The sequence below is a fragment of the Phascolarctos cinereus genome, unplaced genomic scaffold, assembly GCF_003287225.1.
Source record: "Phascolarctos cinereus isolate Bilbo 61053 unplaced genomic scaffold, phaCin_HiC Scaffold_1;HRSCAF=81, whole genome shotgun sequence".
NCBI classification, from domain to species: domain Eukaryota; kingdom Metazoa; phylum Chordata; class Mammalia; order Diprotodontia; family Phascolarctidae; genus Phascolarctos; species Phascolarctos cinereus.
In genome coordinates, this window is record NW_027555514.1 from 63469313 (window position 1) to 63492251 (window position 22939).

A 22939-nucleotide genomic window follows, 5' to 3' on the forward strand; every position below is an offset into this window, starting at 1 on the left:
AGATTTAAGAAAGATATGTATTATTTTTAAAGTTAAGGATTGGTTTAACTTTTCTTTTCATAGAAATGGGAAATGAACAATGAAGTTATACTCTTTACTCTAATCAGTTTCTCCTGGTGTGTCCATTGTCATCTTCCTCTTTGAAACTTGTCAATTCTCTTTCTGTGTTGAAAATACATGTAAATCAATGGTTCAGTACAGTTAATGAACATTTTCAGGTTGATGTAGGTGAACTATTGTTGTCGATTTTCATGCATGTTCTGGATACTAGTTTGTAGCTCTAAGATTTTATTTGAAAAATATTTACATGTACAGGTGTTGGTTTGTATGCATAATGATTGCTACAGAAAAGAGCATCTCATTCAGTGTTTGAATGCACTAATGTTGCAGAATTGGGCTTTATGAGCTGAACATAATGTACAGTTTCATTCAGCAACACATACATTTCTTTTCTTAGAAGAGAATGTAGCCTGATTCTTCTTCCCTTGGTACTGCATGTCACTTCTACAGTGGTGGAAATAAAAGGGAGTTAGGCGGGAGCTGCTCATTGTGAGGTGAACAAAGGGAGATTTCTATCAGTTATTTTATTAGGATTTGCCCCTTGTATATATTTGATAGTAGTTCAATATTTGAAAAAAAAATTGAATGCAAGCTTCAATGTGGGGTTCAAAACGAATCTGTTACAAAGCTGTCTAAACGTTCCCAATTCTTTACTTTGGAGGACAGAAAATGGTGGTGAAAAAAGGTTCTTTCTCATTGTTTGAAATGTCTTGAAAATAGAGAAATAGCTGAAAAGGAAGATACTTTTAAAATGAAGGTTCTTAAGCATAGTATCATATTTTTAGACATTGAAGTGACTTGAGAGGCCATCTGGTACAATTTTCTCATTTTACAAATGAGGAAACTGAGGCTTAGAGATGTTAGATGACTTGCCATAGTCTCACAGCCAGTCAGCATCAGAAGCCAGATCTGAACCCAAATATACAAATGAATGGGCAGAAGGGCAAGAACACCATGCCCTGATAATCTCTAAGGCTCTCTCTAGCTCTAAGATGCTGTGAATCAGGTTTTGTTCAATGCTGACTGACAGCTGTGCTTGCTTAACTTAACTCAACTCTGAGGCTTGTACTGCATAGCACCAAAAATTTCCCACCAATTCCATTAAAAAAAAAATCTTGATAAATCTAATTGCATGAGATGCAACACAATTACCTGTTGACAGAATTTTCCTTTTTCTAACCAATGATTTGCTGTTCAATGCAACAAACATTTATCGTATACCTACTATATGCAAGGCAGCTAAGTGGTGCAGTGGATAGAGCGCTGGGCCCAGAGTCAGAAAGTCCCAAGTTCAAATCTAACTTCAGACACTTACTAGATGTTTGACCTTGGGTAAGTCACTTCACCTCTGTTTGCCTCATCTATGAAATAGGTATAATGATAGCACCTATGTCATAGGGTTATGGTGAGGAACAAACGAGATCATAATTGTAAAGTGCTTAGCAACAGTCCTGGCACATAGTAAGCTAACATATAAATGTTAACTATTACCAGCCAGTTTGATTAAGGCACTGTACTAGGTTCATTCAAAGATTAAAAATTACTTAGTCCCTGCCCTTGCGAACTTGGGTAAACCTCACTTGTCTTTTCCAGCCTTTGTTCACCTGCTCAGTCCTTTATTTCTACACATGATCAATACTGTTAAAATGTGTTTCAGAGCCTCCTAGACCCATAAGGCCACTTGTCCTCCAGTATATGGTGTAGATAAGACATCTTCCCAGTCCCTGCCAGAGAGAGCTGCATCAGTGGTTGAAACAGTAGTCAGCAAGTGAGATGCTAAATAGCCAAAGGGAGACTCAGATATTTGCTTTGACAAACATATCAAATGAAATGAAGGACTCTACATTTATGACTCTCAATTTAACTGAATTAATGTTAAAGACTTAATTGGCCCAAATCTCAGGTTAGATGCCTCAGAGATTCACTTACTTGAATTAATTACCCTCCTATGGGAAACATACATTCACATATAATATTCATTTTGTATAGAATGCCTGGCACATAGAAGGTCTTTTAGAAATGCTTATTGCTTGATTTTTTTTCATAAGGTCATAACTTTCAATCTAGAAGGAAGCTTAGAGATCATTGAGTCCACTCTCACCTCGTTTTATATATAAGGAAATAGGATCATAAAAGTTTAGTGACTTGCCTAATGTCTTTCATGAGAAAGCAAGTCAGTCTAAACAATTAAAAGTATTTTACATAAAAATAAATTAAATAATATTGATTGTATTTTTATTATGTGTTATAGATGAAAGACCATCATAATATAAGAAAAATGAGTGTATACATGTGTGAGTTTAGGAAGCCATTTTTATTATGTGGACTACTTTACTACTCATAAACCACGTTCATATTTTCTGTGAAGTCTCAGAGTAGGAGGCAGAGAACAAAAACAATTTAAATCTGGTCCTTTATTCAGAGTCATCTTTTCTAAGGATTGAGTGTGGCTGAGTGGTGTTTCTAATATAATGGACATTTCATTTTCTGTCAATGTAACTAACACTTGTGTTCCTTTGGGGTCTGTTTTAAAACTCATTAGTATGACTAGCTATTCTGACCTCAAATCTTATGTGGATTTCTCCTATTCAAAATTTGTGATACATGGGAGGAAAGATGAATTTGGATCAAATCTCTTATTTCAGAAGGAATGGAGAAACCCATAACACACTCTGTTCTGCTCTCTCTGTTCATCCTGTTCTTCTCTGAAGCACTGATCCTACTTAACTTTGGGAAGGCCAGGGATCTATTTTTCCTCCCTGTTTCTTTACCACCCTAGCTAAGCAATTCTATAGTTTAGGCTCTCAGCCAAGCCTGAAGTAGGATGAACTTGAAGGCCTTTAGCACGTATTTGCAGCTTAGCTGGGAAAGGGAAGCTCAGCAATTCATGACAGGAGCCAATCTTGACTTGAAATTTTTCTAAGTAGACTCTGCAGTCTTCAAAGTCTGATTGTCATAGAAAGGAGACTTGTTTTAGAGTCTTATTTGGTTATAGTAAAGATGCTTGCATGAAAATCTTTATAAGCTAATATATAATTAAAAATTATGTACCTAAAAATATATACATATATTTATATAGATAGATATTTTCCTTAAAGAAATTTATTTTTAGTTCCATTGCTTTGCAAAGTTAGAGAATATCTTGATCCATCAGGGTTTAAGAATTTACTGTAATCTCATTTTCTTTAGTATCAGAAATCATATCAGCTAGACCTCCAACATGACTAGGTACCTAAGTGGTGCAGTGAATAGATCCTGGACCTGGAATTAGAGAGACCTGGAATTTAAATCCTACTTCAGTCATTTACTGGGTGACCTGGGCAAGTCATTTCACTGCTATGTGCCTCACTTTCCCCATCTGTACAAATGAAGTAAATAATAGCAATTAACTGCCAGGGTTGTTACAAGAATAAAACGAAGTAATGTTTGTAGAGCACCTGGCAAAGCCCAATATAAATGCTAATTATTATTATGAATATGGAAGTCAAATTTCAGCAACTTCAGAGTTGTACATTATTGATAGTTTCTATTCCCAATGATAAATTCAGTGTCATGGCAACCTAATGTAGAAGATAGAACACTGGGCTCAGATAAACATGGAGGTAAGTTCAATATCTGACACATACTAGCTCTAGAAATATCAGTAAGTCATGTAACCTTTCAGTAGCCCAGGCAATTCTCTAAGATTATAAATTACATACAAGTTACAAGTCTGTCTTCATTGGTAGAGGGAATTTCCATACAAGTTGTTCCCTACACCTCCCTATTTCCCCAGTGACATCAATGGAGGGTATGGCTTCTAAAGAATGATTTGACTTACACTGTTTTGTAAAGGGACCTTACTCACCAGATTCATGTGGTAACAGTACATAGCAAGGAGTAATTCATCTCCTCATAGAGCAAAATAAATATTCACTCTGGTTTGAGTCATGTGCCCTTTATTTCATGATGGATGGGGAAAATGGTCATTTTGGTGGATTTTTTATTGATATGCCACATTATCTGTGCTGTGTCTTCTGATTCTCCTTTATTGTAGACTCAATGTATTGTCTAAACTTCAGCCAATACACCTAAAAGAATGTTGTTCACTTAATCTGGGGCATTATTTAAGTGCCAAGTATAGCATGCTCCAACCTAGAAGAAGATATCATTTGCTGAAAACTTATCGTTAATGGTTATGATTATAAGCCATTTAAATGTCTACAGCTATTATTCTTAATTTGCAAAAAAAAAACCACAGTTAGAGACAAAGAAGGATATTACGATAACAGTTCTTTGTTCCTTTTGACTCGGTAACATACGTATTTGTTCTTGGATTTTAATATCATCACTACTAAGAGGATGAATTGCACTTTCCTAAACATTTGAAGGAGTTACTGCACAGCCATAAGTGGGGTGGAGCAATGAAGCCTTTGCCATAGGCTGCCAAAATTTAAAGAACACAAAAATTTAATATCTGTATTCTAATATCATACATACTAATAGTAATGAATTCTTCCTTCCACTTAGTTCAATATCTTTGAATTATTTCTTGTATTGTGTTCACTTCATGAATTTCAAAGTCTCTTTGTTGTAAAGGAAAGCGTGCCAAATTGGGTTGACTGACCTTGGAATCACTAGAGCTGAGTTTGAAGCCCAGCTCTGCCACTGTGTCATGTTGGACAAGGCCCATCACCTCTCTTGCCTTCAGTATATTCATCTATAAAATGTGGGGGCTGGATTAGGGGGCTTGTAGGGTCCCTTCCACATCTAGAGCTAAGATTCTATAATCCTGTGAGGGCCAGATAAAGCTGCTTGCCCTGAAAATATGTTTTTGTTTCTTTTTCTAAGTGCCCAAATTGACAGTTAGCCCTCTATGTCGCTGAAAAGAACATCTAGGAGCCAAGAAGGCAATAAGAATTTTGTTTCACCCAACCTTCTTGAATAAATGGGGTTGTATATAGAAATATTAAAAGGGGAGGTACCATGACAAAATTAATATTATTAAAACCATTCTGATTTTACTTTGGTGTGGCAATCAGCTTTACTTTGTACTTGCAGATGTTGATTTAACTTGAGAAATTTTCCCAAATTGCTGTAGCAAATACTGCACACAAGCCAATGTCTCCAGTAGGTCTTTCCTGGCTCATAATTGCATATATTTCTGGAGAAAAATCTCTTTTAAATATTTAAATTGAAATTAAAAACCTGGTTAACTGAAATACTCAAAATCCCATTAAATATGGACTTTTTAAAAAATCATGCAAATTGCAAGCCAGTAGTACATTCATTCATCTATTACATTGGTTGCCATTTAAATCTTGGGAAACACACAAATGCAGATAACCACCAGCTCTCTCACTGCTTTATTCTGATTAGCATTTTTCAATGACTTTAATTTAGTAAAGAATATTTTAATCAAGGAGTTATTTGGATTTGCTTTATTCTAAAATTGTCCATCCTTGAAAGCTGCTCATTTTGGAGTTTCTGAAACTACCAGTTAATAAGACATAATTCATTTGGATTCTCTTTTGTTCCCCACCTTCGCTTTGCAGATGCAACTGAGGCATAATGTAATAGCATCCTCTGAAAAGTTAATGGCAAATTATGAAATGAATTCATTATTTTTTTCAAAAGTAAGAGATAATTAATGAGTAAAATATCCTAATTTCCTATATTTGTAAGAAAATTCTGCAAATATGCTCATGTTTGTCAAACTATTTCTCATTCTAAGATGAAGAAATTACACATCAGAATCTTTTTTAAGTAGACTCCAACATGAATTGAATTTTATAGACCAGATAGAGGGGAAAAAGTCATAAAGTGCTTAGCATCATAAGTCATAGTCTTGATGATTGCTAACTCTATGCGTTCTTATTTCAGATTTGTTCTTGCTTCAAAACTTCAGTCTGACTGGATGCTGATGCTATTTTTTGCACATACCCATTTGACTGTGACAGTCACCATTGGGTTACTTTTGATTCCAAAGGTATTTTTTTAACTTCTCTTTCTCTGGCAAAACAGGGCACTCAATGCTTTGAGAGAACTTGGAATGGTTTCTTTTCATTAAAATGTAGAACTAGAAGTGGGGGGGGCTATAATATTTTGTGGATTACTTCTAAAAGTCTTTTCACTATAAACTAGAGACCTGACTACATTTGGATTTACCAAATGTCAAAATTATTTTTGAAAAAGTTTTACTTTGATAAAATCTACAATTAGTTTACCAAGGACATCTACCATATCTTGATGCCTTGTTAGATTTAAATTTGAGTGGATCCTAAGGAATACTCCTTGATTTAGTCAAGAGATATTTTTGACAACTATTTCTAGGAATCCTTTTGAACTTTTGTGTATCTCCTGTGATTTAGAATGACTTCATTTTTCTTAGAGCAAATGTAAACAAATATTTACAATACAGGACTACTGTCAGAGGAGGTTAGGGTATGATTCCAGGAGTTCTGAAATGCATCATTGTTGTGCCATTGCACTTAGAGGACAGACAAAAGATTATGCTACACCCCAAGGACAATTCTAACAGAGATGATACTTAGAACATTAGTTTCTTATCCCTTATCTCTGTGGTCACAATGACTTAAAACTGGATTGGAACACTTGGGATTCAGATCTGGATTTGAAAAGCCCTAAAGTATATTCTCATGTAGTTTTTAAAAATGCTTTTCTGTTTCATACTTGAGACACCTTCAGTAGCAGAACTTTTTATGTCTTGGTCTATAATCATAACAATTATTTTTAATGTTTTTATTTTAAAAGCATGTAAAACCATTGAAACACATAATTATATGCATTTGTGCAGATTGTAATTGAAAATCAGAGAGATTAATTTTTTATATGGCTTATGAAAATTAGTATCTTAACTTCATGAGCAGAGCTCACATACATGCGTAATCAAATTATGTTCCCCCAAGGATTAAGAAAAAAGCTGGATGTGACATAGGTAACTAATTGTAATGACTAGTTATGCATTTAGCATTCTATAGTTTTAAGGTACATTTGCATTTATTAAATGCTTATTTTATTGTGGGCATTACTATACTGACCAATTTTAGTATTGCAAAGAGGTTTCCCCCTATTTAAAAGCCCCACTCTAACCCAGTTTCAGAGAATTGCTATGAATTTAGAAGCAAGACAAGATTTTGCAGGATATTATGGAATATGTCTGCTCAGCAGTAGATTAATATGGCCATTCTTTTAGTTATCAGCTATAGCAGAGATCTAACATTTTCAAAGCAACTCAGCTTATTGGGGAACAGAGTGAGTGATAAGAGAAAAATGAGAGTACTTCTCATCCTTAACACTAGCAATTTCACGCACTGAGTGAAACAGCATTCTTCCATTAACCAGATGATGAAAAAGAGTCAAGATGGTGTGGTAGAAAAAGAAGGAAGTAGGAAGACTCAAACCTCAGTTCTACTATTTACTACCTGTGTCAACTTGGGAAAGTCCCATAACCTCTAAGAACTCCAGATTTCTCGATAATATGAGGAAACTGGATGAGGAGACCTTTAAAAACCTAAATATATGATTCTAGAAAAAGTAGTATTCTATGTAACTGTCTAATTGCAAAAGTATTTTTTTCTACCTCTTTCAATCAACAAGTGTTTTTTGAGTGACAATTGCAATGTGGCATAGTGGAAACAGTGCTGTATTTGGAGTTAAAGGTGCTCCTGGGATTGAATTCTAGCCTTGGGTAAGAAATGGAAGCTTTCTGGCCCTTATTTTGCTAGTCTATAAAAGGAAGGGGTTGGGCTAGATGACCTCAAAGGTCCTTTCTTGCTCTAAATCTCGACATGGGGGCAGCACAGGAGAGTGGAAACAACCCTGGCTCTGGAGTCAGAGAACCTTGGTTCAAATCCCGCTCCTGGAACTTACTATGCAACCTTGGACAAGTCGCTTAACATCTGTGGGCCTCAATTTCCCCTTTTGCAAAAGAGGGGTTTGGACTAGATGGTCTCCAAGCTCTGGATATCTTCAATATCACAGCCCAATGATTATGCTGTGTGCAATACGCTGTAGGAGACATTGATACAGGCATAGTGACTGACATATAAATTAGAGGCCTGTCCTCAAGGAGCTAGTTAAGAAGATAAGCTATAGATACATAAAAAGATAACAAATAATGCATGGCAGTAATGTGTACAGCTTATGTGTCAGATCAGTGGCTTATCAAGGTAAGTGAAAGTGGAATTTACAGGAGGGCTAGATCATTGCAGGCTATTCATGGCAGGCTCCATTCAGTTGGGGATTAAGAGATAAGTGAGGATGGGAAGTGCTAGGAGGACAGGGGAGCAACATGAAGAAAGGTTCAGAGGCACCTTAAGTCAAGGTCCAGAGATTTTGAAACCAGTCTGTATGGATTAAAGGATTATATAGAACAGTCAAAGATGAGATTGGGAAGGTAGGTTGCCCCAATCCACATCAGATTCAGGAATTCAGATTTTATCCTATGAACAATGGGGAGCTGGTGATGGGTTTTGAGCAGCTGGGTGACTTGATGAAAAGTGTTATTTAAGCTTTCCTCTCAACAGTTGTTTCCCATATGCAATCTCAGGAATATTAATTTGGAAGGAATAAAGTGTACACTCAATGTGAATTCTCTAAAAATGTCAAGAACATTTTTAGGGATAAAAGGTAGCCTGTCCCTTAGCTCTCAAATCCCTTTTTCTTAATTGGCACTTTTTCCCTTTTAAAATAATATTAATACTAGATGGCAAGATATTTTGTCATTTATGTTTTTCCTCCCAATGAATGTGATGACATTTTGAGAATTTAGATTTTATCCTGACTGGAGGACTTGGGAAATACAATCAGCATTGCAAATCATGCTTTGTACACTAAGCCCAAGATGAGTAATGATTTATACTGGGCAAATACAACAGAATGTTGGACCCATTTTCTATACTCTGTGTTTCTCTCTGAAACAGGGAAGAGGCTGAACCCAGTTTTTATGTTGCTACATTTTGGTTCATACTTCCAAGCCTGACTTTGTGATGTATGGACTTTCATTCCTCTGAGCCTATTAACTCATTCCCAAGACTTCAGTGGGAGTTTCATGAGCTTGCCATTGGTGCAATTTGCACCCTGATTTTTAAATCTTCTTATGAGCAGGGTTTTTTTTTCCTTTTTGTATAGTTCTGTGATAGAAAAAGTTCCTTCACCAATGAAGATTGGCAATTTGTCTTTAATTTAAAATCTGCTATAACATCATAACCTTATAATTTACCAGTTAGAGACTTGCCTCAGACATTGATAGGTTACGTGTCTTACCAAGGTTTATGTGGTTAGTATGTGTCAGAGGCAGGTCTTGAAACCCAGATCTTGACTCCAAGGCCAGCGCTCTGTATACTATAACACAATGTCTCTCCATGGATAAAAGTTGCATCCATTGCATCCTTTGGACTATAACACGTGATCAGCATGACATATTGGATAGAGATCTGATCTTGAAGCCAGGAGAACTTAGGTTCAATTCCTGTCTCTGAAAAATACCAGCTGTGTGTCACTCAGCAAAGTGTTAAATCTCTCTGTGCCCTAGGCAACTTTCTAAGAATATTAAGTTGTAGAGAAGGTGCCATCTTGTATTGATTGGTAAACAGGGTTTCATCACCTCGGAATTCCATTTACCAATGAAATCACATCCCATCACTTTCTTCTATGTAAGTGGATATACTATATTTGAATACATTAATAGATCTTTAACACCTATATTATATGTACATATATATGATGTGTGTATATACTGTATGTATAAAAATATCTCTTCTAGTGACTTTGCTGATGTGCTGTTCTTTTTTTTCTTCTAAATCTAAACTCCATTTACTAGTTGAAAGCATAAAGAGAGACTCACAGTAGTCCTAGCTGATTTTCCTCTAAATCCTCTCACCTACTCACTTACTTACTCATTCCTGTTTTCTCACATCCAGTCATCACATATTGTAGATAATCAGTCTCAGAAAAAAACCTCATTGGCCCACGGTTACCCACATAGTAAATGCTCAATAAAGATTTGCTAGTGTGATTTCACCAGACATTAACATCTCATGTAATTACTTACTTTTATCTTCCAGTCTGTGGCTTCTTTCCTTGGCTAAGGCATTTGACTAATGCAGGTACATTTAAGGGTTGGAGTTTTGCATAGAATTGTGGAATTTTAGAAATTAAATGAGTACAAGAATGAAAGAGAAAGAGAGAGAGAGCCCTCATCTAGTACAATACCCTAAATTTGCAGTTGAGTAAAAAGAAGCACAAAGTGACTTGTTCCAGATGACACCAATATCCAAGCCAGGATTGTAACCATTACCTGTGGACCACCAGTCCAGCATTAAATTCGTATGCTGATATTTGCCACAGCTGTAGGTTGTAGGTGAAAAATCCTATATTTTGTCCTTTATTATGGTAAAACTCTATGTTAAAGACTGATGTTAAACTCAGATGATATTCATCATTACCCATGTAGTATAATTTGAAGGACAATAGGAAGACCCTTATGGTTGCAAATGTCTCCCCTCCTCAGGCACCACAATATAGCATTAAAGATTCAGTCCTTTAAGTTTGTTTTCCTCTATTACTCAAAACATAAATAATCATAAGAGGATCAGTTAGGTGGCATAGTGGATAGAGTACCCAGCCTGAAGTCAGGAATACCTGAGTTCAAATCTAGCTCACACATTTACTGTGTGACCCTGGGCAAGTCACTTAACCCTGTTTCCTCATCTGTAAAAATGATCTAGGGAAGGAACTGGCAACCCCCTCCAGTATCTTTGTCAAGAAATCTCAAAAGGGGTCAGGAAGAGTTGGCCAAAATTGAAAATGACTAAAGAGCAATAACAACATACCCTAAGGAGATGATCTCTCATCAATAATCCTCACTAATGTCTCAGCAAATCTTAAGATTCACTTTCCTTCTGCCAAGAAGCCACGGGTAAATAATAGCAATGAGATCCAGGAAGAAGGAATGCACAGAAAGCTTAGATGAGGCTCTTCTTGATGAACATCAAAGACCAGATTTTCATTAGTGTGGAATACCAAGTAACTTGCCCAAATTCACATAACACTAAGTGACAGTGTTGGGATTTGAACTGAGGCCCTGTGACTCCAAGCTCAGTTCTCTTTCCATCCTACCACACTGCCAACCCTGAGGCACCTAAGCAGAAATATTGGGCATTTTGGAGGATCACAGGAGCACACAGTTAGATCCAGAAGGGTCCCTGGGGGTCGATCCAACCTGCTCATTTTCCAGGTGAAATGTGAAGCAACTTGTGCAGAGACACACAGGTGACCTCATTCACCACCCTTAATTCAACTCCAGGTTCTCTGACTCCAAATCAGTGTTCTTTCCTACTACATATAGCTCACCCTAACTTCTCAAAGAACTTTTTGTCTTGTTCTTCAATTTGGAGTCAAATAAATACCTCATGTTTGCTCCTTGTGGCAGTTTTCACATTCAAGCAATAATCCAAGAGATGATATAGCAACAGAAGCATATGAAGATGAACTTGACATGGGCCGGTCAGGATCGTACCTGAACAGCAGTATCAATTCAGCTTGGAGTGAGCACAGCTTGGACCCTGAGGATATTCGGGTAACCTTGGTCTTGATCTTTTCCATATTTTAGATAAAGTCGGTGTATATGGCAAGTACCAATCTTTGTTTGAGAAGAAAAGAATGTATGTTGATTTGTTTGGGTTTATATGTATTAGAAATTTCTTTTATTCTAAATAAAAATTATTTTTTAAATACATAATTTGATCAAATTTAAGTAAATGAATAAAAAAAATAACAGTACAAAGCATGATATTAGGGGCCAAATGACTGGTGTAAAAGATAATGCTCTAAGAGTTCAGAGAGAGGATAGAAATCACTTGTAGCCTACATGGTCTGGGAAGACTTCACAGAGCAAATAGGATTGGAGATTCACTTCAAAGGATGAGTAGAATGAAAATAATCAGAGAATGATACAAACACTTGGACATCTCTGTCTCTCTCTCCCTGTCTCTCTCTCTCTCTCTCTCTCTCTCTCTCTCTCTCTCTCTCTCTCTCTCTCTCTTAACAGTACAAAAAATCCTTTCTGTTTTTTTTTTTAAGAATAATGTGATTCATTATACTTCATTCAAAAATCATCTATTTTTTAAAATCCCTGTGTATATTTTAGGGTATAAATAAAATGTTAGTAATTAATTTCGTCAACATAACTAGCCAAACATGGGAATTTCTTTATTTTAAAGGTACTATTTTTTTTTCCAAATCAAGATACATAAAATAACAATCAAATGACCGGTCATCTCAATGAATGAAGATAACATCTTTTCGTATGGATTCATGTTTCTTTGCATGTATTTTTTCAATGTTGAAAATAGTTATATGACAGGTTTTCTGTCTTTATTTTTTGTTCTTTTTTATTTTAAACTTAAATGCAAAATAAAAGAAAAAATAAGCAAAATTAAATACTAAAACTAAAATAATACAAAAGAAAAAAAAGCACTGCCAGATGTACAGCAGAATGTGAGAGAGGATTCAAAATATATAGCAATAAATTCCCATTTCAAGAAAGCCTATGTAATAAATACTACACATTGTGTTGAGAGCTGTCCATCTTTGCCTTCTTACAAGTTTTCTTTTGTTCTCTCTGTGCACTTTTTACTTTGTTTTTCCCCTCTTTGTCCCCCCAACTCCAGAAAGCTACAATTAAGCATGGATATACACACACACACACACACACACACACACACATATACACACATATATACACATATGTGTGTAGAGACATATATATATAAAGATATACGTATGTACATATACATATACTGAGATATCTATAATCATACTCATATATAGATATATACATTCATATGCAAGACATAAGACTGTACTATACTTATTTGTCCTCTGTTTTCCTAAGGGTGGATAACCTCTTCCTTCATAAGTTCAAGTCTTTGCATAGTTTTCCAAGTCCAGTAACACATCATTTTCTGTACCACAGCAATATTCCAATGTTATACTGTCTAGTTGTTTTAAACAGTCCAAAACAATGTTGATGAGTATGACTGACACATAGTATAGTTTCCCTATTTTTCTCTTTTAATTAAATCTATTTTAGCCTTAACTTTGTCTGTGATCATGATTACCACTCCTGATCTTTATTTTGTGTTTGTTTATATCTCTCATTTCCTATCCCTCCTGACTCCTCTACTTTACTTCTGCCTGCTATCTTACCCTCCTATTACTTAACCTACCTCCCTCAAAGGATCCCTCCCTTATCCTCCCATTCCCATTAATCTAAACACCTTTCTATACTCCCCTTTAATCTTTTCCCTCATCCTCCCCTCTAAAGATCCCTCCCTTATCCTCTCCCCCCTCCCTATCGCCTTAGTGTTTTATTTCTTTCTGAATTGAGAAAACTTTTATACTCTTCTAGATATATATGTATTTTTGCCTCTTAAACCCATTTCTGAAGAAAGTAGGTTTCCAGAACTACCTGCCCTCCTCCTCCATCTAATTCCTCTGCATCAGTTCTTCCTCTTGCACCTCATTTCTGTGAGATAATTACTCTTTTCAGCAGTTCCTAAATCATTTTACTTTTTAAAATCATATCATACTCAGGTCTACCCCAATCTTTGTTATGAGCTACCCAATTACTAATAACAATCTTAGACATATATTTTACATATTCTCATAAAAAAAGGTAAACAATCTGTTCTTATTGAATCCTTTGTAAATAGTCTTTGGTATGTACCTTATATTTCTCTTGTTTCTTGTATTTCAAATCTATTAAGTTGAGATATTTTTTTCATTTAACAAAATCCTGAAAGTCTGACAATTCATGGAATATCCATGTCTTTTTCATTCAAGATTGTGCTTAGCTTTTCTGGGTATAATATTTTTGGCCAGAACCTCAGTTCTTTTGCTCTTTGATATACAGTGTTCTAAGACTCATGGTCTTTTAGTGTCATCACTGGTAGATCTTGTGTGAGTCTAATTGTGGCACTGCTGTATTTAAATTGTTTTTTTTTGTTTCTCATAATATTTTATCCTTGAGCATGGGGTTTTAGAATTTGACTATGACATTCTTGTGGGTTTTCCTTGTAGGATGTCTTTCAGGTAGTGATCAGTGGATTTTTTCTATTCCTACTTTTTCCTCTTGTTCTAATACTTCAGGACAATTTTCTTTAACTATTTAATGTATAATTGTATCAAGATACTTTTTTAAACATAGCTTTCAGGTAGTTTGATTATTCTTGTGTTTTCCCTTCTTGATCTGTTCTCCAGATCAGTTGTTTTTCTTAGGAGATGTTTCACATTGTCTTCTATTTTTTCATTCTTTATATTTTGTTTTATTATTTATTATTATTTATTTAATTTATGGTCTCTAATGACTTCATTGGCTTCCCCTTGCCCAGTTCTGGTTTTCAAGGAGTCATTTTCTTCTTTAAGATTCTGGATCTCCTTTTCTAATTGGTTGACTTTCTTTTCATAATCTTGTTTTTCTTGGATTGTTTTTTTTTTAGTTTTTCCTCAGTCTCTTTCATTTAATTTTTAAAGTCTTTTTAAAGTTCTTCTGTGAATTATTTTGGGGGCAGGTGACCATTTGACATTACTCTTTGAGGTAGATGAGGGTTTCTTTGCTTCAGTATCCTCCTCTGAAGATGAATCCCAGTCTTCTCTATTCCCATAGTAACTTTCTATGGTTGAATTATTTTTTTCTTTGCCTGCACATTTTTGTTTTGTATTTGTGGCAGCCTTATTATTTTTTTTTTTGTAATCACCTCTAGCCCTGAGGGATGGGGTATGGTGCCTCTGGCCTCAGAGCCTCCTTCAGTTCTCCCCTCTGGCCTGAAACTGAAACAAAGACCTCCAGCCTCCAGTAAGTGCCAACAGCCAGTGGCATCCTTGCCCCACTGCTTCTGCAGTGTGTGCTGGTTCCTTTTTGCCCAGAGCCTCATGTCCACAGCACAGCTGGGGCTGGTGCTCCTTGTTAGCAGAGGTTCCCTTCTGGGCTCAGACACCCAACTCCCTTCACTGTCCCGGGGTAAAAGTTCCTGTGACAGGAGCCCAGGCACCTTCTCAACCCAGCTAACCCCAGGGCTTGCCACTTGTTTAAGCAGAACTAGCCTGGAGGTAGTTACTCTTCACAGGGGCCAAACCTTGTCCTGGGATTTTTCTACAGATCTTCAGATTGTCCCAGGAGGACCACTATTCTGCCCCTAGTCTTATTTATTTTTACCAGTCTATGTCAGCCCTGAAGTGCCATTTTATCTCTCTTGTGGGGGAAATCTGGAGCGCTTGGAATTTCCTGACCTACTCCATCATTTTCCCAGAATTCTCTGTCTTAGCATGTATTTATTCACCACACACAATACCAAAATATCTAGAAAATGTGCATTGTTATTGGTTTCAACTCAGCAGAAAGTTTTCTTTTTTAAAATTTATCTTATTTTTAATTTATGAAACCTCAGAAATTTCAAAAGAAAGTTCTTTTCGTGGTAAATAATACTACAGTGTAACTCAGCTGTATCATTTGGCAAAATCATTATAATAACCAACTTAGTCCCCAAAAAGACCAACTGGTTTTTGATTGATTTGACAAATATTTTACCTGATTTGGCCATCAGAATTTATACATGTACACATTACCATTATTAGAATACGCACCCTTCAGGGCATGGACTGTTTAATCTTTGTCTCTTTATCCCTAACATCTAGTATGGTACCTAGCACATAATATATATTAATCAACACATTTTTAAGTGCCTACTATGTGGCTGTACAAAGACAAAAGTGAAATAGTCCTTTCCTTAAATTAGATTATATTCTACTGGAGGAGACGTAATGGGGTGTGGAAGGGAGGAAGTATCAGCTATAGGAATCAGGAAAGGCCTCGAACAGAAGAAAGCACTTGATCTGAGTCTTGAAGGGGTTTAGAGTTTTTAACAGGAAGAGATGAGGAGGCAGAATATTTTTCACTCATGAGAGATGTTCAATCCAATTCAATGAACATTTATTAAGCACCTACTATGTGCCAGGCACAGTGCTAAGTGCTGGGAATATGAATAATAAAAAGAAAGGCAATCTCTGCCCTCCAAGAGTTTACAATCTAAAGAGGGAGAGAATACCCAAAAGGAAGTGGGAAAACAGTGGGGGAAACACTAGGTGAGACACTAGGTTTCAACTAGAGTTGAAATAAGGCAGAGCAGCATTTGTGAAGTGGACCAACCCATATCCAATGCAAAGTGATGATGGGAATTGTGCCATGTGTGTGGGGGGGAAAAAAACAAGAAAGCAAGTTCAACTGGACTTGTATAAAGATGCTAATAAGTGCTTGCTGATTTTTAAAATTCTTGTTTATCATTATATGAATAATATATAATTATATGAATAAGAGTTTATTCCGGCCAAACACTGTCCTAAGCATGGGGGATAGAAAGATTAAAAAGCAATTGTTCTTGTCCTCAAGGACCTCATTCATTGAATAGTGGAAGAGGACACTATTATAAGAGAGAGGTGGCCAAAATGAAGTTTTGTTCTATGGAGGGAAAAAGTGGGCACGTGGGGGCAGAGAGAGGGTGAAATGGCCTTGACAAATGTCTGGATGGTTTGTCTGGTGTCTAGGATCAGGCTATAGACATAGTGGGCTAGTTTGAACAAATCTAGTCCCCCAAAAATGGATAGGGCCCTGGCCAGGAACTCTAAAAAGAAGTGGATTAACTTTCTAACGGTCTAGGGCATGGATTCAGGAAAGTCCTTCCCAGCAGGTCCAGTGTGAGGGGTGCTAGGCCTGATGGGGAGAAGCAGCTTAATAGCAGTAGGAAGATGATGACATGGCCTGGGTAAATGGATGAATGGATGGATAGGATGTGAAGGTAAAAACTGGCCTTGTGTCCAGGGACTGTAAGGAGATATCTCATTATATTAAATATTATATCTTATTGTCAGACGGGTAGGATGGAGGGCCATATTATTAAGAATTGGTCATAACAGGCTACGATAACAACTAGTGGAAGAATTTTGCTTCTGGGCAGATGATCTGCTGTGTGATTACTCAGTATTTTTGAAACCTTTTTAATCTGACCTAAATCTAATATCTTGGGAACCACTTTCAGGATAACTTCATAATTTGCCCGAAGAAGTGCTTGGTTATGTGTTATCAATAAGTCCATAATGTGATGGTCCAAATTCAATCCTGAACATAGTAAAGACAGATCCAAAGTAGGTGCTCGATGAAAAATAAGTACGGAATATATGTCACGTGAGGCCTTGAACTATTTCTCTTTTGAAGATCAGTGTCTAACTAAACACAAATTTGTAATAGAACCATATAGTAGAAAAAAGGAATAAGGTATTTTGTTTAGATGCTATTTTCTTACAATGTTCAGATCTGTCTAATTTGACTCACACTTACTGTCCTGGTTAGTTGACTGCCTTCATTTTGTAACCCTCTGGTTTTTATCTTTTCTCAGGATGAGCTAAAGAAACTCTATGCTCAGCTGGAAATCTATAAAAGGAAGAAGATGATCACAAATAATCCACACCTCCAGAAAAAGCGGTGCTCAAAAAAGGGCCTTGGCCGTTCCATCATGAGGCGCATTACCGAGATCCCAGAAACAGTCAGCAGACAATGCTCTAAGGAGGATAAGGAGGTCATGGACCACAGTGCAACCAAAAATGCTGTCATTGTGAGGAAAAACCCCCAAGAGTCCTCCAGTGGCATTGTAAAGGCAAAGGAAGAGTCTCTGAAAAACCGGGTCTTCTCCTTAAAAAAGTCCCACAGCACTTATGATCATGTTAGAGACCAATCAGAAGAGTCCAATAGTATACCAACAGAAAATGAAGTAGAGACCACAGAGAACTCTCTACTGGACTCCCTTCCGGGTAAAAAAGTCAACAAGAGGGTTACAGAAAACATGGAGGCTTCATCCACTGAGTCAGTCCCTTTGGTGTGTAAGTCAGCAAGTGCTCACAACCTTAGCTCAGAAAAGAAGCCTGGGCATCCGAGAACATCTGTGTTACAAAAGTCACTCAGTGTTATAGCAAGTGCCAAGGAGAAGACTCTTAGTTTGACTGGGAAAACATCAATTCAAGGCCTAGAAGAAAATGATAAATCCCCCAAACCACCACTCAAAGGCAAAGAGTTCAACCGAAAACATTCCAACCCTGATAAAATAGAGACTAAAGATTCTGCCTGGAAAAATTCCACTCATTCTGAAGAACTAAGGAAACCTCCCAAATCTGGAATTATGAAACAACAGCGGGTGAGTACACCCACTGCCAATTCTGAAACAGGCCCAGGCTTGTTAAAGGATAACTTTGACATTGGGGAAGTGTGTCCTTGGGAGGTTTATGACTTGACACCAGGTCCTGTGCCTTCAGAATCGAAAGTTCAGAAACATGTGTCTATTGCAGCTTCTGAAATCGAGAAAAGCATCCCTCCCCACCCAAAGGAGAAATCTCAGTACAAGCCTGAACCCAATGAAGGCTATCAGCAATCCAATCAAAAAAGTATTGACAAGTCTGAAGTGTGCCCTTGGGAGAGCCCAGAACAGTATGTTTTTGAAGAGGAAAAACAGCATTTGAATGCTAAGACTCACTTTCTCCCTGGGGGTGGGAAAGGTGAAAATGGTGGTCAACATCCTTCAGCCAAGGTTTGTGTGGGTCAACATGACGAACTGCCTTCAAAAGTTGTAGCATCAAAAGCAGAACAAGAAAATACCAACCAAATAGGAGACCAGAAAAAAACTCCATCTTTCTCTGAGGGAAATGTGCTTTCATCTGCCTCCTTTGACTCAAGTAATAACTTTCAGCAGCCTTTAACATCCAGAGCTGAGGTGTGTCCCTGGGAGTATGAGACCCCAGGCTTACCAAATGCTGAGAGAAGTGTAACCTTTTTGGCCTCTTCTGCTTTAAGTGCAAATAAAACACCAACACTCCGCAAATAAGAGGTTTAGGACACTTTTAAAGTGTACATGCCCATAAATGAATGGTGTGAAAAAAGAAAAGAGCAAAGAAGAAACCCTGATGTCACCATCCACTAAAGATTAGGAAGGTCAGAGAATTCCCAAGGAGAACTTGTTAATCAAGGAGGGACAATGGAAGACAATAAGGTTTCAACCAGGGTAGAGGAGTTTGGAGTTGGAGATATGGAAGATACCTTGGGAATAAATATCAGAGTGACAATTTTCCCACTTCTCCCCCCTCCCCACCTCTAAAAGAATTTCCGTAATAATCTAGAGAAGAGATGTAAATACAACATGTCCCAAAAGTCTTAGTGCAGTTTTAACACTAAGATTTTTGGGATACTATGTATTTAAACGAAATGTTCGTTTAAGGTTTGCCCTTCCCCATCCCCCATTGAAATTTACCTTTGAAGATACAAATGGAGGGAATTCTAAATCATATAGAAAATGTTTGGTAAAAAATTAAGAAATGAAGTAAAGTTATATCCTTGAGCAGCTGACTGAAATGAACTTTTCACTTTACTCATTTAACCTTGATAGCACTGCTAACTTAATGCATCCCAAAAATACATTTTATATTACTGATTGCTCTCATTTTCTTCTAAATGTATGTTTCCGTACATTGTTGTGTCTCACATTCAAGCATTCCAGATTGTATAATTTTTGCAAATAACTTTGATATTATGTGACACAACAACATGTTTATGCAATCTCCAGATACTCAATTGTTATTGCACCTTACAACATAACTGCTATCTACAACTTTGGTTCATTTCTAGAAGTTCAGCAAGCCTTCCCTGGTGGGGGAGGCCATAATTTTTTATTTTGGCTGTGATTTATCTTGTGAATTTGGGTTTGACTCTTATTTTTCACATCCTCGTTTGATATGGTATTATTCAAGGTTTTTATGCAGAGAAGTTACTTGGTTTGCACTTCTATGTTAGCACTCGGAAGCTCTGCTGATATTGGAGATCAAGTGGTCCTAATTAGCTGTATATTTCAATGAGTTAAGGACAACTTATCCATTGTTTGTTACAAGCCAGACATTAAACCAATCGTTCTGGTTAATCGTCAGTCACTGTTATCTTTCTCAGTATTTCATACTTAGCATCCCTATCTAAAGGAAGAGCTAAGGGTGAGGAAAATATGCTTTAAATTATTATTTTTTTGGAAAGAGAAGACTTTAAGGAATGACATTATTCTAGTTCTAGCTACACTATAGAACCAGGGAATCTGCCTTTCAGAGGAAAGACGTGGAGGTATTCCCTGATAGCTCTTTCAAGTGATTATTTTTTTAAACAACTGCTAAGAAAAATTGGGCTTGCATCTAGATAATTTCATGGATATTTTCGGATTATGCATATTGAATGTAAAGTCAATTCATCTACCTTATAGACTTTAGACTTCCTCATTGGTTCAGGTAGGAATACCACTTCTTAAGTTCAATCTTAGGTTCAGAACCCTATCTACTTTAATTGCAACAAGATGATGTTGGACCTTCATTCTCTTAAACCCTGGGAAAGTTCCATATCCTGTGGCTTCCCATTGTAATATTTCCGCACTGGAGAAATAATAAAAGAATAAGACTCTGCCTCATGACAAAACATTCCACTGGCATGTTTTCTAAAAGTCATTCTTTTGTAATGGCCATAGGACTGGGGAGTGCTGAGAACACTAGCTTGCTAAGATCCAGGCGGAGGCTAGGCAAACAAGGTAATTGCCTAGGGTGTAAGCCGTAGGGAGGGGCAAAAAGGGACATTTTTATATTATTTTTTATAAATGCACATATTTTAATGCCAGAAAATTGCTCTCCAGGATATCTAGGGGTTTATTTTGTGATAATTAAAGTCCCATGTGTTATACTGAAGGCTCAAAGTTACTTTGAGATAGCAATAGTGTCTAGCATATAGTAAGTCCTTAATAAATGCTTGCTGGTTGATTGAATGACTAACATCAAGGGAGAGACCAGTTATAATCCTCAAGCCTTGTCCTAGGTGTACAGTTTCTTTGTCTGGGCTCTGGTCTGACTTCTGGCTGCCAATATGACCTTGGTAGCTTCCCTGTACAAGTTTAGTGTTTTTTATTAGGAAAAAATTAAACTTGAAAATGTATTTTAATTTAAAGTTTAACAGACATCACCTTGCCTATTCCAAACATGGTAGTATGTCAAGTGCCTATTCTGCCCTTTTCATTTCTAACCCAAATGATTGGGTTTCATTTAACCAGGGAATATGGACAAAATTCAAGAGGGAGAAAAGAACAAAGGAATTGCCAGCAGAAAACAGGAAGCCCATGAAGAATCTTATCCCTAAGGGGATAGCATAGGAACCAAGAGTTCTCTTCCTTTACCTTTAAAGTCTCCCCAGCTCTTTTGTTTCAGAACAAGTCTCACGTAGGGGCCTCTCTGTTACCCTACCCGCTATCCATGTGCCCTGTGTAATCATTTGTCTGTCTGTTGCTGTACTCAGGTTGGTAGGCCAAGATCAAGTGGAAATGAAGAAAATCTATTTTTTGGTCCCTTCCCCTAGGATCACTTGATCACTCAAGAAATGCCCTTGTGATGACCTTGAAAGTACTATTTTTTAAAAGTTTTATTTTCTCCCTAGGCTAGTGGGGTTTGAGCCCAATGAGTCATTTCACATATGCCTCAGTTTTATTGCAACTTATTTTCTAAAAAGAAAGAAGTCAAGCATCATTGGATTGATGTTGCTAGAGGCGTGGCTTCAATAAGACATGCTAAATTAGACCTATGTAACATTCTTTGACCCACAGTTGTTCTCCACCAGTATAATATTCAGCCAAAAGAATTACAATCTAGAACTAAAAGCATTTGCTAGCAAAATCGATCAACATGAGAAGTCAACAAACACTGAGATTACAAACATTTGTTAGGTTGTCCTTCTGTGCATGTATGGGCTGCATCATTGCTCCTTTGTTTCTAATCCAGATTTATGAGTAAATAGATTTATGCCAACCTTAATAGACTTGTATGTTTTATGCAAGAATTAAATGCTGTAAGACATGAATAAATTACTCAACCCACTGTACGCTTTGGTGGCCATATGGATTGGAAAATCAACAGCACTTTTGTATCTGCTCCTTAGGTTTCTGCATGCAAGCAATGACAGATAGGACTGAGAAAACACTGCCGTTTGACTTCTAGCATTGTAGTTCCTGAGAGTTGTAGAGTCGATATCACTGTAAGTCTATTCACTTTATTCTGTGGTTCTAAAACTATTATCTGGCAACCTACAGCATCCAACAGGAAATATTTGGTAGATTTATGTTGTGATGTGTTGCAGCATGTAAATAATATAACTTCTCTGCAATAAAGCACATTTATATTAAACTGGTTTGTGTTCATTCTATGCACCTGCCTGTTACCAAGTGAGCTTATTTCCATCTAAACAGTATAGTCGAGTAAACATGGGATTTGAGGTCAATGACAGTTTTTGCACAGGAGCACTGACGCTGGAGTCAGAACTTGGCTCAGATTCTGCTTTTGATACTTACTGCCTATTTAACTTTATGCAAGTCACTTAATCTCTCTCTTTCAGAAGAAATAATTTCTGGTTGTGTCTAGGTGACACCAAAACTTCAGATAATAACACACTGATGTCAAAGATGAAGGGGTATCTATGTATCCAGATTGGTTGGATTCATTAGACACAGGATTTAGAGGCTTGGCTGAATTTTGCTATTTCTTCTGGATCATGGATTCAACAAATTTTAGAGTTGTAGGAACTATCTAATTCAATGTCTTATGGAAGGCATGACTCCCCTTTATACCATCACAAATAAGTGTTTATCTCTCTTTAGCCAGAAAACTTCCAATGACAGAATGCTCACTTCCTCTCTGAGGCATCCCACATTTCTTCTTAGCTTCTTAATTGCTAGAAAGTTCTCCCTTATGTTTGAAGAAATATCAGCGT

At 36.8% G+C, this 22939-nt stretch overlaps 1 protein-coding gene across 1 annotated transcript in view; it reads left to right on the forward strand.

Moving 5' to 3' along the window:
• The window catches only part of GPR158 (G protein-coupled receptor 158), a 425355-nt gene extending 402980 nt beyond the window's left edge, over nt 1-22375 (forward strand). Inside the window, exons 9-11 of the mRNA XM_020978227.2 lie at nt 5923-6028; nt 11495-11641; nt 17514-22375. Coding sequence (XP_020833886.1) covers nt 5923-6028; nt 11495-11641; nt 17514-18989 — 1729 coding nt within the window. The 3' untranslated portion in view covers nt 18990-22375. The remainder of the gene's footprint in view (nt 1-5922; nt 6029-11494; nt 11642-17513) is intronic.
• Nucleotides 22376-22939: the final 564 nt, after the last annotated feature.